Raw genomic sequence first — 16,253 nt, 5'->3', positions numbered from 1 at the left:
TATACATAAAAAAAAAGTAACTAAAGTACACGCATAATTATGTTTTCCTTATGTTTTAAGCAGCATCAAGTGGTTATTCTTTAAAATTTATTCATATTTACTATTCAAGCGATATACAAATATTTTAATTCGTTATTCGATAATAAAATAAAATTTATCTTACACAATAAAAACAAGATATATAACATAAATTCAATGTATGCCATACTGTATAAAAATCATATAGTTACAAACATGCACAATGAAATGTGTAAGAAGCGGAATAGTTTATGCATAAAGATTTAATACTTCTTTTTCCTCTTAAATGCTTTAATTTGATCTTAACGTAAGAAATTAGTTTACCTATATACAGAATTACATAACTTATTTTTTTCGCATATTCAAGGATTCGTGTACATCGCGATTAGATAAGTAATAAAATACAAATGCACAAAGTAGAATGACACGCTATATAGGTGTAATATATGCATCACGTCTTTATTTTATCTTCGTTCTTTAATATGTATTTTGTTATGAAACAAAAGGACGTCTTTGTTAGAAATACAATAGTCGTTACTGTGTTGATGTTACTGTAGACGTAGGGACAGTATCGATGCCAGTAATCTGGCTTTGTTGTAGAATAGATGTTGTAGAGAAAGACGTATTCTGCGGTAAACTTGCACTAACGGTTATAGGTGGCATACCAGGCAACGAAATTGGTATTGTTACTACGCGAGACTGAGGCACGTTCAATTGTACTCCGGGCGATATTGTCTCCTGTACTGTCGTGAAATCTTTCTGCGATTCGGCAGTACCAGTTACTTCATTTAAGAGTGTTGTATTAGTCGAGAATGTTGGTAAAGGTGGAGTAGTTGGCATACCAGGTATATCTGGCATTGTATTTTGATGAGACGAAGAATTATTACCTAAACAAAAGTAGTAAGTCAGAGATAATTTTTTCACTCGTCTAATTATTAAAAACTAAATTTGTTTGCTATTATAAAAAAATACATTCTATTATTACTACATACGTAAATATTTACTTACCGGTTTTTAATGTAGAGTACACTTAATTTTAATAACAGATTTGTTTAAAGCAACGTTCACGCGTGCAAAGCCACGGGCAAACATAAATTTGATAAAATAAATAAATACGTGACATAAAGAGATTCTTAAACCTATTTTCCTCTTTATACTATGTACTTATTCCATACGTACCGAAATGGATTAAAATATTCAGTTAAGTATGTTTTACGATAAACGAAACATAATGTATTTTGTTAAGCTCGCGATGATTATAGTGCTGTTTTATCCACAACAAAACTTTCTGTGTTGTTACTGCATTTGCTCATTTAAATATTATAATTACTTACTAATACTTACCGCGCATAGCATTCGTAGTACCTAGACTAGGTAAAACATGAGGCACAGAATTTGTGGTAGTAGATCCTCCGACGAGAGCAGGATTTAATTGTGGAGCAGAATATGTTTGTATACTCGGTGTATACATATTTTGCATTGTAGTTGTTTCAAGACCAGATTTTGTAGTACTCTCTTGCGGTGAAATGTAATTAGGTGGAATAGAGAAACCCGGGGGTACACTTATAACTGCATTACTTCCTGTTTTGTGAGTAATATTTGTTGTTGTTGCCTTAGTTGAAACAGTAGGTTCGACATTACCCTAAAAAAAAAAAATTATTAAATATTTTATAATATCAAATATAATACACGGGTAAAACTGTTATGTACCATGTACGGATTATTGGATTTATGTTCTTGCACATTTCTAATTGGTATTCTATGAAGGTATCCATATCCAATTCCACAACCTAAGCTACAAGTGCATCAAAACAACATTAAAATGTAGCAAGTACAAGTACAAAACGCTTATACTTCAAACAAAAAGGCTTGTATAAATACCTTCCTTCACCACCCCAGCTCTGATTGGGTACAATCGTAACTTCTCTACAAGAATCATCTTCTGTATTATATACATATAAATTTAGATTTCGGGCCTCGTGTGTTTCTATTAAGTTAAATAAATCCTCAGATTCATGTAAAACTGAATTAGCACCGATAATGTAATCTGTAAATGGTCGTAATCCTGCTACTTCAGCAGGAGAAGATGGATGCACTTCCTACATAACACAGTACAATGGATGAAAGTGTTATTTGATCCTGTGATATATATTATTCCTTAATATACACTTACAAGAACATGCCAAACATTTTCGTTTGAACCTTCGAAAGAACAAAACCTTATGCTAACTCCAAGAAGACCCTGTCCACCCCATGTGAGACTAGGTACTACGACAGTTTGTCTGACAGATTGTGTCTTACTACTATATACTGTAAGTGATAATTTTTTGTCCACACCATTCTTAAGAAACTCCTTTAACATATCATTATCTTGATTCTACAAAAATGAAGTACGATTAAACCATAGAACAATAAACATTGAAAATATATTTAATAGAAGAACAGTTACAAATGGAATTTATTTGTCTGATAACCTATAAAACTAAGATTTTCGTTAAAAACGAAAACAATTGAAACATACCAAACGAGTATTTCCAATGGCTACAATGAAGTCAAAGAATGCTTCAAGGCCAGCCTTTTGTCCAGGAGAACCATCTTGTACCTGTTTCAGTCGTAAATATCCAAATAAATTAAAATTTACTAAATATACAATACAAGAATATCTGCACTAATGTAATAATATATCAACATCCAAATTATAATTCAACCTTTAATATTAATGTAGTTAATGTATTTATCGAAACATCGTTAATTTAGATACGTTAAAACTATTTGCTATTCGCGATTGCATTAAAACTTTCCTTCTTAAAAGCAAAAATGTCAGTATTTGCAAACAGATTTAAGTATTCTGACAACTTCCTTTACCTTCAATACATGATAACCTTCTGTTCCACCTCCTGGTATTTCAATACTGTGGGAAGATCCCATGGTTGATCAGTAAGTCTCTTAAGTTATTTGGTCTACAGAAATAAAGACCATTAAAGCAACTGTTGTTTAGGAATTAAGAATTGAAATGGAAAAATATGTAACACAAAAGCTTCGTACAGTTTCGTTGGTGACGTTGCTCATCATATGTAGAAGCCAGGTGTACTTATGGTCAGTTCAGTGTTACCAATTGTAAATGATACTTTTTTTAATAAAAAGAGAAAATATCTCGATAAATCTATTAAATCTAAATTTGATACGATTGGTATGTTTATTAAGAAGTCAAATAACGCTATTTTAAAATTGTGTACACTTCTTATTAAATAAATATGATCATTACAATTCAGTTACTTTTTTACTATTTTTTAAAATCTGAAATAAAAAAAGTATTTTTAAAATTTCGATCTCGGGTGAAATTTCATGGAATTTGAAAATATATAAATTTACTCAACTCTGTAATCTGGGAACTATGATTTTGGTGTTAACTAGACTGTAGCTTCTGTATTGTATACGACTGTATATAGTCTAATAATGTATCATTTGCGCAAGCGTTAGTATTTAAATATGTTCGAAAGCAACTGTTGAATGTAATTTCACGTCTGGCTGGAACAGTTTTTAACGAAATTTACTAAAACAATTTGCAGACGATAAGAAATTATTTGTTCAAAAGATGGACTCGGATATAGAACAAATTAATAACGTTGTGCTGGATGCTTGCCTCCCGTCAAGCATAAATGATTTGAAGAATCCGACGGAGCAGTTTGTGGTCAACTTGATCACTACATTTCTAAGAAGATTTCATATAGATGTTGGCGCAATTTCTAAAGTAAGACATTATTTTAACATTTTCAATTTCAATCGGTTTTTATTATCGAAGTATAGATTTATTGTCTTATATAAATTCATATTGTAGCCAACATTGGAGCAACAAGACATAATGTCGTACAGTGAAGATACTGAAATAATTGGACTCTTAAATTTGCAAGTTGCTATGATACAGATATGTGAACGTATATATATAAAGGAGTTATGTATCACAGATATCATCAGTCCAGGTACATATCTCACAGACTAAATTTCCAAGTTTAAGACTGCAATTAATAGAATAATTGAATTAAAAATAACTTCTACCAATTAGGTTCAAAGAGGATACGTAAACAAGCAAAATTCTTTGCAAATTTTATATTGTACGCAACTACTAAACAGTCAGACATAAAGGATAAAGTTGATGAAATTAAAAACAAAGAAAAGATATTCCAAGACCTGATAGACAGGAAGAATGAATTGTTTAAAATGTTAAATGATAAAGCATTGCATACTGCAAAGCAGTTATCATTGAAGAATCAGGTATTATTTTTTAACGAATTACTTTAACTTACATCTACAATTTTGTACATTCTATTTTCTTTTAGTATATTGCTGAGATTCAGAAACAACAAGCCAAGCTCGAGGCTAATAACAACAAGCATGCCAAAGTAATGGCAAAAATGTCTGCAGAAGAAGAGAGGAAACAGCGATTCTTGGAGCTTAGCGGAACTTACAAGGCACAAGCTTTAAAGGTAAGTGAAAGTTTAAAAACAGAACTGAAAATACATGCATATAATAGTGTGCAAATAAACTTAATACAAATAGCAATGTATAATTACAGTTGAGCAAAACTATAGTAGAATTACAGTCAGAAATTGTAAAGTCTCCTGAGAAGTATAAAATGCGTTTAAATGAATTGGAAAAGCAACAGAGTTCTCAAAACAAACAACGCGAAATGATGCAAGAAGCATATCAGGATAAAAAGCATTTAATTGAACAACAAAATGCTATTCTTACTTTTATTCAGAAACAATTGGATAAATTTGGCGAAGTACCGGATACGATCGAACAATTAAAGTATTTATGCAATTCTATTTTTAACACACATGCAATTAGAACATTGGAATGTCGCTCTTTCATATTTCGTATATGCATACTTTTTTTCTTCTTTAGAAAAATAACTACAGAAAGAGACAGTAGTAAGAAACAGATTGAAATGCTTAAAACGGATATCAAGGAATTTGAAAGAAGATTAGAGAGCCAAAAAGATGGGCGCAGAGATAACGAAGTAGATGAACTTCACGCACAAAACGAAGAGCGTCTTAATCCTTTACGTAATTTAAGTACACAATTGTTGAGGTATTTAAAAAAAAAAGTAAATAAAATATTAATATTTTTACGTAGAATTATACAAAATTCGTATCAATTACAGTAAGAAAAAATTATGTCAAGAAGAATTAGAAGAAGTACAAGTTCAACATAATGAAGATTGCTTAAAATTGAAGAAAATACAAAGTGTCATAAAAAAATTGGAAGAAGAAACAGTAGCACTTAATAAAAATTATCAGGATATTTGGAACAATGAAATGATGACTGTAAGTTTAATTAGAATTATGCAATATGTATATATACTTGAATTCACTTTCAACTAGTGCAAGTAATAATAAATGAAATATTTTTTCTGTTACCAGGAAAAAGCTTTATGGGAAACATGGACAAACCACTAAAACGGATATAATAATCATTACAAGGTTAGATTATTTTTTGTTACTGATAATATTACCATTATGATAAGCGAATAATTTTAGCATGGTTACTATCAGTTTCCATGTTGTTCAAGTGCCTATAGTAAATATAAGAATACGTAACAATGTAAATGTTAGCTTAACTTAATATCATGTTTTACATTTTAAAATAGTGCAAATCATAGGAAATGAAGTGCAAATAAAATTAGCTTTTTATATTTTGTTTAATTACATATGTTAACAGTATTTTTACATAGTCATTTATACATATAGTTAACTGTACCTATTTATCTAAATGTTAACTTTATCGTATTATTCAGTAACTGTGAAACATTAATACTTGGAATGATAATAAATATGCAAGATAGTAACATATGAATATCTTTCATACGAGAAATAACATAAGTACTTTGATTTTGTTATTCGCTTATTTAAATATTTTTATTACACATATTGCCAAGTAGTTTCGATATTTATGATTTTCGGTGCTATAGCATTCAGATGTTTTCTACAGTACATAGTATTGATAAGAGTAAATATCTTTGAAAATTCTTTTACTTTTTCAACAATAACAATGAGTTTTATTTAATTGTTTTCGTCACTATTGAAATGATAAAACAAATCGTATACTTGATTTACGTTTAAAGTAGAAAACTTATTGTATTCGTGAAATTCAAAATTTTCCGAAAATATCAATTCTCGAGGCTTTATTTACAAAATTGATTTTACTATATCCATTAATAATTAGTAAATTTAGAAATCACGAAATCGATATTTGTCATTTAACACATTAACGGTGTAAGTTTACAATTGCCAGTGTGTTAATTGCAATTTTGCCATTACAAAAAAGTGGAACACTTCGTGTAGGAGATCGAAATGTAACCTTAATTTTGATATAACTTCGTTAACAAATTTCAGAATACCGTTTCTCTAGTAAGCATATAATTTAAACTATAAAAAGGTTCAATCGTATTTTCGGTGGAATAAGTTCGATGTATTATATACATATTGACAGCTTTATAACGATATAACAAGCTTTAACAGTATGATTACAAACTAAAATAATGTACATTATGTATAACAGCATTCATGAATTATCATGATTTTATCTGTACAAACGTACGTGCTGCTCTGTTTGATACTACACATTCTGTGTGTATATTAACATTTATTACGAAACTGTGATATACACTATGTACATAATGTTTTGCTTTGAGGTATCTATAAGAAAGGGCTAAATACAGAAGAGAATTTGGCAAATATTTATAGTAAGGAGTAATCCTTCGATAAATCGTGAACAGTGGCTCCCAAATGTACGTGAATTGTTACATTTCTTACATATTTACCAATTCCTCGTTCTCTTGCCTTTTGTACAAGTATTTCAACAAATTCGATAAACATTTAACATATTATTTTCGCAATACTATTTAAGTTTCTTCTCTGTGCAAGTTTTTAATACTTCTTACTATCGGCATTATTTCTTGTTCGTTTAATTTAAACACATGGCGTCACGGGCGCGTCTGTGTAAATACAATGAAGTATATACTTTCAACTAAATTTTTAAACTTAAATCGTTAATACAATTAATTTGATTAAATTACTCTACGTGGCAGTGATACAGAAAACTCGATTCTGACCATTCTTTAAAATAAATTAAATCTATAAACTTTGTGTCTATTTTCGTATCTCCGGGGTTAATTTATACACCGCGAATTATCTATACAGAATTTTCAAGTAACGTAAAAAAAAATCATTCATTTTAAATTCATGTGTCATTGTTCTAAATAGTATACCAAATGTGTATATTAGAAAGAGTTTTTCTATTTTTTCCAAAATCCTACTGATTATGAAAGACTATCTAATCTAATTCAGTACTACTGATACTTGAAATACAATGCAAAAATCAATTTAGTAACGCATGCCTTGCACAATATTCGATTGAAATCAAAGATACGTAAAAATAAAATTTTTATTTTTATTTTTTTTTTATAAAAAATACGTTATGTATCATTAATAATTATAAAAATACACAAGAATAAGAAATAATTTCGATATTCTACTGCAACATAATACATTAAATCTTTACAATGTATGCACAATTTTTCAACAGAGCTAAGATAAAAATATACATTCTTTTCCACAAAAATAACATTTTGTTTAATGATATTTCACAAAGCTATGTAGCTATATAGCTTAAGCTTTCTTAAAAAATATGATACAACCAGCCTTCTTTCGTTATTTGATACACTAAATTATAGGATTGTTTAGAAGTTTGTAGCAGCATTACAAAAATTAAACAGTTACTTTAAATACACGTTTATGTGAATGTATTGTACATTTCTTTTTGTTTTAACATTAATATGCATATAACAGGTTTATTGAACACTCTGATTGGTTATAAAAAAATCATACAGATAGACTTTTTTTATTAGACTAGATAATGATGTGATGCAATATACAGTCTTTTCAAGTAAATACCAATTCCAAGATTTCATTTTCTTTTGTCATATGTAAATATTGCATGAATTGTAAGGATTTATTTTCAAATATTTCTCTACAATTACTTTTTTTTTTTATTACAAATTATATTCAATAATATCGTACCAAGAATTTTGTTCTTAAATATAACTTTGTATGTAATTCAACACAATTCATATAATTATATTAAATAAATATCGTTTAAAATCGTGCATAAAATAAAAAATCTACGAATCGAAAGACCTTAAGTCTATTAATATTATAATTATGAAAAAACATTGATACAAATAATTTTGAATTTGTTACAAGATTGACAGAATGTTAGCTAAAAACATTTCTCCACGTAGAAATTTATACAAAAACACATCTTCATCTAAACATAATTTACAGGCAACTATATGCATACAGGCAGGCATAAAGATACATTATAGAAAATATGATTGTTACGAAAATTACAAGATTTTTCTACGTTTATTTTTATACTGTCTAAAAAGACAAGTCAGTCGTGTTGCATTCTGTTCACAGAGTATCCAATAGTTAAAGATATAATAAATTATATTTTTCATGAAAATATAAAACACATTTGATTATTTTCTGTCATTGAATACAGAATTATATTACTGTCCCTTGTACAATTATTAGCCGTTTTTTCTCATCTTATACGCTTTAAATTTTCCAACAAAAATTGTAACACAAGCATGATATAATTAAATATTTTAAATATGAAGAGTAATACCATTTAATTAAACATTGAGTGTAATTTAGAGGGAAATATAAATAAGTACATTTTTTCGGTTTAGAAGTATTTATGTTTTAAATTATTCAAATACTAAATCGGTAACAACTAATGTTATCATGAGTTTTCACTTTTTTTCGTTTAACAAAAGTCTACTGCATTTCCTAATTATTAAAATCCATAGAAAAATCATAAGTAAAAAGTTTGCAAAAAGCATAAATCTATTCAATACATTAAAAGGCATGTTATAAAGACAATTAACAGAACATTTTAATATACACTTATATACATCCATCAAAGGAAATTATATATTGTTATTTTATTGTTCCCTTCCCCATTAGTTTTTTTTTTTCAATTTTTTAATCTAATTACGGAGATCGGTATAGTAATGAGCCATTTCTGAAACAACTCTGAATACAAAAACCTTCGATTCCATCACAATATTTCCTTAAATGCTGTTTCAATATTTCTCAGAAACTCACTACATTTGTGATTTAATTCTACAAAGATTGAGTTATATACTGTTACATCGAAGTCTAAGGGAGGAGACTCTTTGAACCCATCTACGTTTTCTATATTTTTTTTATTAGACAACGATCTTTGTATGTACGAAAAAGAACATCTCATTCGTAAATTCTCCGCGAAACCTTTACAATTTACAAAATATGAATTGGACAAGCTGATACCAACGTATCGTGATTACAGAGTTGATTAAAGATTCAGTTCTCTATGTGGAACAGACTTGGGTAACGCTGAATAATAAAGTAATTAAATTATCTACTTATGTAACCGTTATCCTCTTTTTCACCCTCCCTCCCCCCTTAGTCTTTCTACATAGAGTTAATGAAATAATACACAAAACATGTTACATAAATGCTTAATTGTAGGAAAAGCATAAACTACACACAACCGATTTAGCAGAACAATGTAGTTGTTCAGTATAGCCCACTACTATTTTTCTTGTTTTTTTTCTTTTTATGTTATAAACCTATGTTTAATAATTTAAACAGAGCTAACCTGAATAGATGAAGTCATTGATTCTGTTTCATTATGTGTTCTTAGATTAATAGGAGCTTCCATATTAGTATTATCTATATCGCCACCTAAGGCAAGACGTTCCCCTTCAATCAAAGAAACATTAGAGTCTCGATTGCCATCGATTTCCGTCGATTCACTATTCAACATTGAGGAACTACCTTTGATACTATCTTTCGAGGTTGCCTGAGATCCAAGTTTCTTCTCCTTTTCGGACGCACTGACATGAGGAATCTTAGTTACCTTACCATCCTTTTCCCGAGGTTTTTTCCCAAGTACTGGAAAATTCGTCATCTTTGAAGCAGTCTTTTGATCCTTCGATTGTCTCGTCGTACCACCTCTATTTGGTTCCGCAGTTTCTTCTTCTGTGATCGACACAAGATTACTCTTACCTTCTCCTCCGGAATCTTCTTTTGTTACTTGAATCGGTATGTCATCTGAACAAAAATGAAACAAAAAAAAATGTAGAACCACGTTATTACTATAATTCGATAAAAGTATATATCGAAACACTGAAAATTAAAGCAAATCATGCACTCATTTACGAAAGAGACATCGAAAGAAATAAACGTTTGTTACGAATGCATACACACGTACAAAATATGTACAAGAAATATACGCATAATAAAATGAAGTATACAATATTCGTATTTGTAACCACTGAATCGGCAAGAATGACAAAAAACAATTTTGTACACATTTAATAAACAGAAAGTACAATAATTGCATATGCTAACTTGTGCTTTTATGAAAGAAAAAGAATGAGATTAAAGCTAATAATAATAGAAAAAGAAACGTAAAGGGATTAAGGTAAACCTGCATTAGAACAAATTTGATATCTCCGATGCAAACAAACGTGCCAAAAGCATGCAATTTCCAAATATGTGCACCTCAATGTACATAATACATTAAACTTGTAATTTTACTGTTCTTAAATGATGGTGTCTCTGAAACGAATTTATCAATAAATACATAAATTGCTGATAATTAAACCGCTTAACGTTACATAGTGTAACAGCTAATCTGCCGTGTGTTTACTGAAGAAAGATGGGTGATCCTAAAGTGCTGAAACTGAACCACTAATACCATGTATTCGTTGATAAAGCAGCAGTTGTATGGTAACCAATTGATTTATTTCCGTCCAAATATAAATTTTCCATCGATTTGTGGATTATTTCTCCTAGAACTTGATCTTCCAGTACACTGTACAAATGCGATCCAGAGCCGATTTTGTTCTCATTGTAAGCTAAGTCAGAGTTTTCTTTGCGCTCCTTTCTCGTTTGTAGATCCATCTTCGAAGTGTGATCTTCATTGTGTTTAGATGTATTTCTTCTCGAATATTCTTTGTTCCTTTTAGGGGAGGATTTATTAGGCGAGCTCTGAATACTGCACACACTTCCACGTTTGGAATTCTCCAACGAGGAAGAACTGACTTTTTTAATTATGACGTCTTCTTCGCTTGGGGGAATGATCGAATGCTTCGACTGCTCAGGAAACCACTTCGATCTCCTTGGTACTGTTGGTATTCGTTGACTTTCGTGTAGAGTAGCGATGCTCGGTTCAGACGTGAATAACTTCTCATCCAGATCGTCTAATGACACATGTTTGCAACCAATGCACATTTGCTGAATCCAGTAATTTGTTAAATGTGTTTGTAATTGTGTAAATGTTTGAATGTAATTCTGTTCCGTACGATTAAAACGCATATTCTCGTAAATGAGAATAATTTCATACAAATAGACCAGATTTTCGTGGCACGAATTCAAAGGACTTTTGAACTATTAAAAATAACTAACAATTTTTATATATACTAAATTCTAGACATAAACTAACATATATTTACAAAGATGGGTTTGCATGCAAAATGATTTGTATATTAGACACATAGTGTACTCATGCACGTTCGATTCTATACACGCGAGTTCTCTGTATACAGTATGCGAGTTCTCTGTATGCAGTATATTTATCTTAATATTTTATCGAAACAAAATTTTTCCATATAGAACTCTTGTTGATATTTATCTAATATTTTAGTGCATACTAACTGACAATTACTACACAACATGATCACATTGATAACATGCTGGATAGTCATAATCTAACAAAAAACAAATTCTGTATACTGTGTGCAGAAGGTACTACAAAACAGACATTAATGAAACACTTGGGCGCATTAATTTGATGAATTATTCTTAGACAATAATTATTAGAAGACAATTTTTAATGCATGAAAGCGTACCTGGTAATTTTTTAGTTCGGAAGGAGGCGTTTGTGATCATAGATTTAGATACCGTCGCGGTTGCACTTGGTGATAACGCAACACTAATACCGATTGGTCCTTCGCTAAGGTGACCTGAAATTATGAAATAATTGTATGATACCTGGCATTCCTTATTATACTATCTATTACAATATTTTGATCCAAATTTCACATACCTGACGGCCCGGAACTAGCGGAATTGCGTATAGCATTTGTGACTAGCATAACATCTGGATACGCCTCGTAACATGCTCGATTATGAATATCTTCTACTGCTTGATTTCCTAGATTCCAACAGTCATTATACCTGCCAATATATATTACGTTTTATTTACATAATTCAATGTATTTATTGTATCGCTTAAGGACATCGTTAATTTAAAACAAAAATGTCAGTGTTGTTATTTTTATTATACAGGACGAGCTACCCAATTTTATCAACTTAATATTATCGTATAAAAGTATTGCTTCTACTCTCGTAAAATAATTGAATAATCCCTAATTTATAAGTTACTATTAAATGAGTAATATATTACACACATAGCAAAATATACAGCATGCAAGAATTCAAGGAGAAATTGACTGGACACAGGTATACGCGGTAAAAGTCTCGGGACAAAACTAGACTCGCTTCCATATGAAGATCGTTGATGATGCCCAGGTTTCATAAATCCTTGAGTGACGAGCCTATAACAATTCACGAAGTAAATTATTTTACCCTTACTAAATGTATGAAAACCACAAATGTCACCTTACTTGGTAGCAACTTTGCATAATTGTTCCAAAGCGAATTTACTTATGTAACCAAGCTGTTGATTGTAGATGAAGAGAAGAGCAGTCATAACTTTCAATCTGTTCTGTGCATTCAGTGTTTCTACTTGCTGCAGCGGTCCCCAGCTGACTAATTTTGTATTACACTCTTCGAATCTGCGTACTGCACTCTCTGTTAAAGAAGCAGGTGCTAGACTTGCAGGCTACAGAATACAAGTAATAAATATTTTAAGCAAATTATAACAATGTTCTTCTAATACTTGTTTCCAATAAAGAACATACCTCGTGAAATATAGAAAGCATGGCAAGCGATGGTAATCTAAAAGAAATTGCTTTTTGTTGCCCAGATTTATCTACTATTTCCAGATTATACAATCCAATCAATAATGTTTCTACAGATCGACAATTCTGTAAAAGGAGTTTATTACAAACTATGGAAAAATTGAAAGGCTTAAAAACAAACAGTTATCATAATTAAGATCATAACAAACAGTTAACATAAATTACTGATACAATGTTCATTAAATAAAAATTATAGGCTATGCATTTGAACTTGATACACCTATTCTATAATTAAGTAAAAAGCAATAATTACTGTTCCGTATAATTAAAACTTAAATTACAGTTGATTAGTATTATATAACATTTGTTTACAAATTGTTTTTAATGGCACAACTTCATAAAACATTAATGACATTCATATTTAATTGTCTTTTGTTCTTAATTACATAGTTTACCTTGATATCACCATGAGCTGCAGAATTTAAATAAATGTATACTAATGTTGGTAAAAACTGCAAGGTAAACCTTTGCAATTCTGTTTCCCGAGAGCGATAGAAATTATACAACTGATCACATACTGTATCCACCAACTATAACAAGAAATTATTAATACAATTGAATCACATATAATTTAGAAGTATAGAATTTTATTAACAAATCTAAAAAATATAAAGAAAAAAGCATACTTTATCCAATTTTCGTTCTGTTAAGGATAGAATTTGAATTGAATTTACTGATAAATGGTTGAAAAGCAAGTTGAACAAAATTCAGAAACAACATATACATCTTAAATGTTATTTGTAAAAAATTTAAATTTATACTTTTTCATTTAAGCGGAAACAATAATGTGTGTCAATAACAAGCTACCTGACTGTATTTGCCACGTTCTTCTAAGAGCACATAAAGTGCTCTGACTATCTCGTTGTCTTGTAACAAAGTGGTAGCGAAAGTGTGGAGCTCTGACAGCGAGACATCCGCACAGTCTGCCAGCCACTCATTTATTAAACTCTCCGTCATTTTCACTTTTCTCTCGCCTGTGTCAATAAATCAGGATTTTGTTGATGAGAAATTTCGGCACCCAAAATAAACCATCTAATACTTTGACGATCATTACACCGATTTCAGGAATTATTAGTTATTCACAAACGACTTCTACGAGCAACACATCGAGCACGCTTCATTGTTCTAAATTAATGTTTATTATCGAATTTATGACAAACTTAAATAAATTCGAGGATCGAGCGATTTACAGTCGACAACTGTGATAACACGGAATATCGTTAACATCGCTTTGCGTCACTATCACACGCGATTTCAGTGTTAAGTTCAAGTCCTCTGATCTTGATAACGATCACCTTTTTATCAATCGACGACAGCTAACAAAGTTCAAACTTATCCGGAATCATGCTGTAACGTCTCACACTACCTCCGTGTCTTCCTAGAATGACACTCGAATAAATCTCGACCGTCGGACTCCGACACTTGTAACTATCTAACTATCGTGATTGAATAAGTAGTACACATAGATAGGTATGTATCTATGGTAGATATAGGATGTATCAGAATTCTTGATTGGTCGAAATTAAATAGAGATAACAGGATTGAAACATATTTTTTAATTGGTTATATAATTAATTATATATCTTACAATGACTCCATTCCTGTATTGATTCCATAATTACATAGTCTGTACGTATAATCTTTAGTTCGACGAAATAAAATTTTAGTAAATAAAACCATGTGATTGCGACAGGATCGAAACAACGAGGCGATGTGCCCCGTACAGATACGGATTCAATGGAAGTTATTAATTTAGTATAGTAATTAAAATTCTGCAATAATTAGGTATATAAAAATACCAAATAATGTAATATAGGTAAAAATAGATTTAAAATATTTGTCAAATCACGTAGTTTCGTCACAAAGTAACATATATTCTAATTTCCCTAGTCATATTTAATGTTACCAAACGACAGACTTGTGCTCAGGGGAAACTGCTCCCCACTTACGTACACTTGCGTACGCAGCCATTTTTATATATATATGTGGACACGCCAAAATTTTCGTTTAGTCTTCCATCGCCGCCATCGCGTTCAATCGTTTCGAGTCCAGCTTTGTGCGAAACAATTCAACATGTGCTTCGAAAATTTGTTGTTAGCAATAGTAAGAACGATAGAAAAAATTTATTCAACTTGAAAGAGTGGAAACGTTATGGTACAATGTGATCAACAATTTTAATCGTGCTTAGGAAGTGATCAATTACATAAAAGCATAAACTCGTAAGTACTTTCTGTTGATTTCTCAGCGTGGATTCATATTCCTTATAAATTTATTAATCCAAAGACATCTTCAATGATCAATTATGACAATCATACAGTAATGTCGTAATCGATTATTCTTCTTATTTATTAAAGTTTGGAATATATATTTTTTAACGATTTCTATTATTTTGTATGATATTTTAATAACATTAATTAGCACGTAATCAAATTTTATGTATTTGCAAGATGGTGGTACCACGTGTTTGGGATTTTGACAAAAAAGTGGATGTATCAAATCTATAGCTTGAATGTAAGTAACATTATTGTTTATCTATAATTAAACTATAAATTACAATTTTATGAATGATGAAATTTTCAACCGTTTACATGATAATTATGATTATTTAATACATGCACTACCAACTGAATTGTTTCATACAAAGTAATTCATTATTATATTATCAACTAAAATTTATTTTAGTTTTATCCATTACAGCTTTCACAACAAAAAGAAACTACAAGAAATAGCCAAATTTAATTCATGGTTAGTATTACTTTCTTCTATGTATAGATATTATTATAGTATTCCCATGTGTGATGATATTTTAACCATTAATTATGAACCAGTGATTAGTTTTTACATGCACTACCAACTGAATTTTAAAACTCTGATAAAAAATCATGGAATTCTTAGAACATGTATTTTCTCACATTAATATATTTTAGGTGACAAGATACCTCAACATGGCTGTAACATCTAATTTGTACTTTGTTGGAAGAAATAACCATATAAATGATAAATAACATTTTATAAACATTTGTACATGCTCTATACTGATCGAAGTGGTCAGTTAAAATTATAGTTAAAAATAAAAATTTTAATATATTTACCATTTTACTATATATTATTTATAGAAATAACACTACCTTTAAAG

At 30.0% G+C, this 16,253-nt stretch overlaps 3 protein-coding genes and 1 long non-coding RNA gene across 10 annotated transcripts; 2 read left to right on the top strand and 2 right to left on the bottom strand.

Moving 5' to 3' along the window:
* Positions 1-304: 304 nt before the first annotated feature.
* Grasp65 (Golgi reassembly-stacking protein 2) lies at positions 305-3,194 on the bottom strand. Its single transcript, XM_076766763.1, has 8 exons — positions 3,064-3,194; positions 2,884-2,978; positions 2,540-2,620; positions 2,192-2,395; positions 1,900-2,117; positions 1,729-1,813; positions 1,363-1,660; positions 305-905 (listed from the first exon to the last, which is right to left on the bottom strand). The coding sequence occupies exons 2-8, from the start codon at positions 2,944-2,946 to the stop codon at positions 553-555; spliced, it is 1,302 nt and encodes a 433-aa protein (XP_076622878.1). The 5' UTR covers positions 2,947-2,978; positions 3,064-3,194; the 3' UTR covers positions 305-552.
* Positions 3,195-3,499: 305 nt separating this feature from the next.
* On the top strand, positions 3,500-5,603 carry LOC143342518 (uncharacterized). The gene is made up of 8 exons (XM_076766486.1): positions 3,500-3,769; positions 3,857-3,998; positions 4,082-4,290; positions 4,356-4,502; positions 4,592-4,827; positions 4,924-5,109; positions 5,183-5,345; positions 5,442-5,603. The coding sequence occupies exons 1-8, from the start codon at positions 3,614-3,616 to the stop codon at positions 5,475-5,477; spliced, it is 1,275 nt and encodes a 424-aa protein (XP_076622601.1). The 5' UTR covers positions 3,500-3,613; the 3' UTR covers positions 5,478-5,603.
* Positions 5,604-5,736: 133 nt separating this feature from the next.
* Positions 5,737-14,706, bottom strand: Hyccin (PI4KA lipid kinase complex subunit hyccin). 7 transcript variants are annotated; one of them, XM_076767410.1, is made up of 10 exons: positions 13,925-14,699; positions 13,513-13,647; positions 13,058-13,183; positions 12,761-12,978; positions 12,545-12,691; positions 12,181-12,311; positions 11,984-12,097; positions 9,906-10,181; positions 9,727-9,830; positions 5,737-7,015 (listed from the first exon to the last, which is right to left on the bottom strand). In XM_076767410.1, exons 1-10 carry the CDS (start codon positions 14,072-14,074, stop codon positions 7,004-7,006), a joined length of 1,413 nt encoding a protein of 470 aa, XP_076623525.1. In that variant the 5' UTR covers positions 14,075-14,699; the 3' UTR covers positions 5,737-7,003. The 7 variants fall into 7 exon arrangements, with proteins under 7 accessions (XP_076623525.1, XP_076623523.1, XP_076623524.1 ...); XM_076767408.1 differs by having other exon boundaries at positions 9,727-10,181; positions 13,925-14,698; XM_076767409.1 differs by lacking the exon at positions 5,737-7,015 and having other exon boundaries at positions 8,913-9,830; positions 13,925-14,698.
* Positions 14,707-15,092: 386 nt separating this feature from the next.
* Positions 15,093-16,208, top strand: LOC143342996 (uncharacterized). The gene is made up of 4 exons (XR_013079889.1): positions 15,093-15,336; positions 15,565-15,628; positions 15,815-15,862; positions 16,045-16,208. It is a non-coding gene; the product is annotated as an uncharacterized LOC143342996 (long non-coding RNA).
* Positions 16,209-16,253: the final 45 nt, after the last annotated feature.

Source organism: Colletes latitarsis, chromosome 6 (genome assembly GCF_051014445.1).
Source record: "Colletes latitarsis isolate SP2378_abdomen chromosome 6, iyColLati1, whole genome shotgun sequence".
Taxonomy (NCBI): domain Eukaryota; kingdom Metazoa; phylum Arthropoda; class Insecta; order Hymenoptera; family Colletidae; genus Colletes; species Colletes latitarsis.
Note: the sequence above shows the minus strand (reverse complement) of the source record. Positions and strands in the feature narration are given on the sequence as shown.

Excerpts from the sequence above, each read along its gene's own strand:
- Grasp65 (XM_076766763.1), bottom strand. The coding sequence starts at position 2,946 with ATGGGATCTTCCCACAGTATTGAAATACCAGGAGGTGGAACAGAAGGT. Across the intron at positions 2,118-2,191 it reads AAAATGTTTGGCATGTTCTT|GAAGTGCATCCATCTTCTCC; the intron begins GTAAGTGTATAT and ends TGTGTTATGTAG. Across the intron at positions 906-1,362 it reads TACTACGAATGCTATGCGCG|GTAATAATTCTTCGTCTCAT; the intron begins GTAAGTATTAGT and ends ACTTTTGTTTAG.
- LOC143342518 (XM_076766486.1), top strand. The coding sequence starts at position 3,614 with ATGGACTCGGATATAGAACAAATTAATAACGTTGTGCTGGATGCTTGC. Across the intron at positions 3,999-4,081 it reads CACAGATATCATCAGTCCAG|GTTCAAAGAGGATACGTAAA; the intron begins GTACATATCTCA and ends TCTACCAATTAG. Across the intron at positions 4,503-4,591 it reads ACAAGGCACAAGCTTTAAAG|TTGAGCAAAACTATAGTAGA; the intron begins GTAAGTGAAAGT and ends GTATAATTACAG.
- Hyccin (XM_076767405.1), bottom strand. The coding sequence starts at position 14,074 with ATGACGGAGAGTTTAATAAATGAGTGGCTGGCAGACTGTGCGGATGTC. Across the intron at positions 13,184-13,512 it reads CAGCTCATGGTGATATCAAG|AATTGTCGATCTGTAGAAAC; the intron begins GTAAACTATGTA and ends CTCCTTTTACAG. Across the intron at positions 12,979-13,057 it reads TGCTTTCTATATTTCACGAG|CCTGCAAGTCTAGCACCTGC; the intron begins GTATGTTCTTTA and ends TGTATTCTGTAG.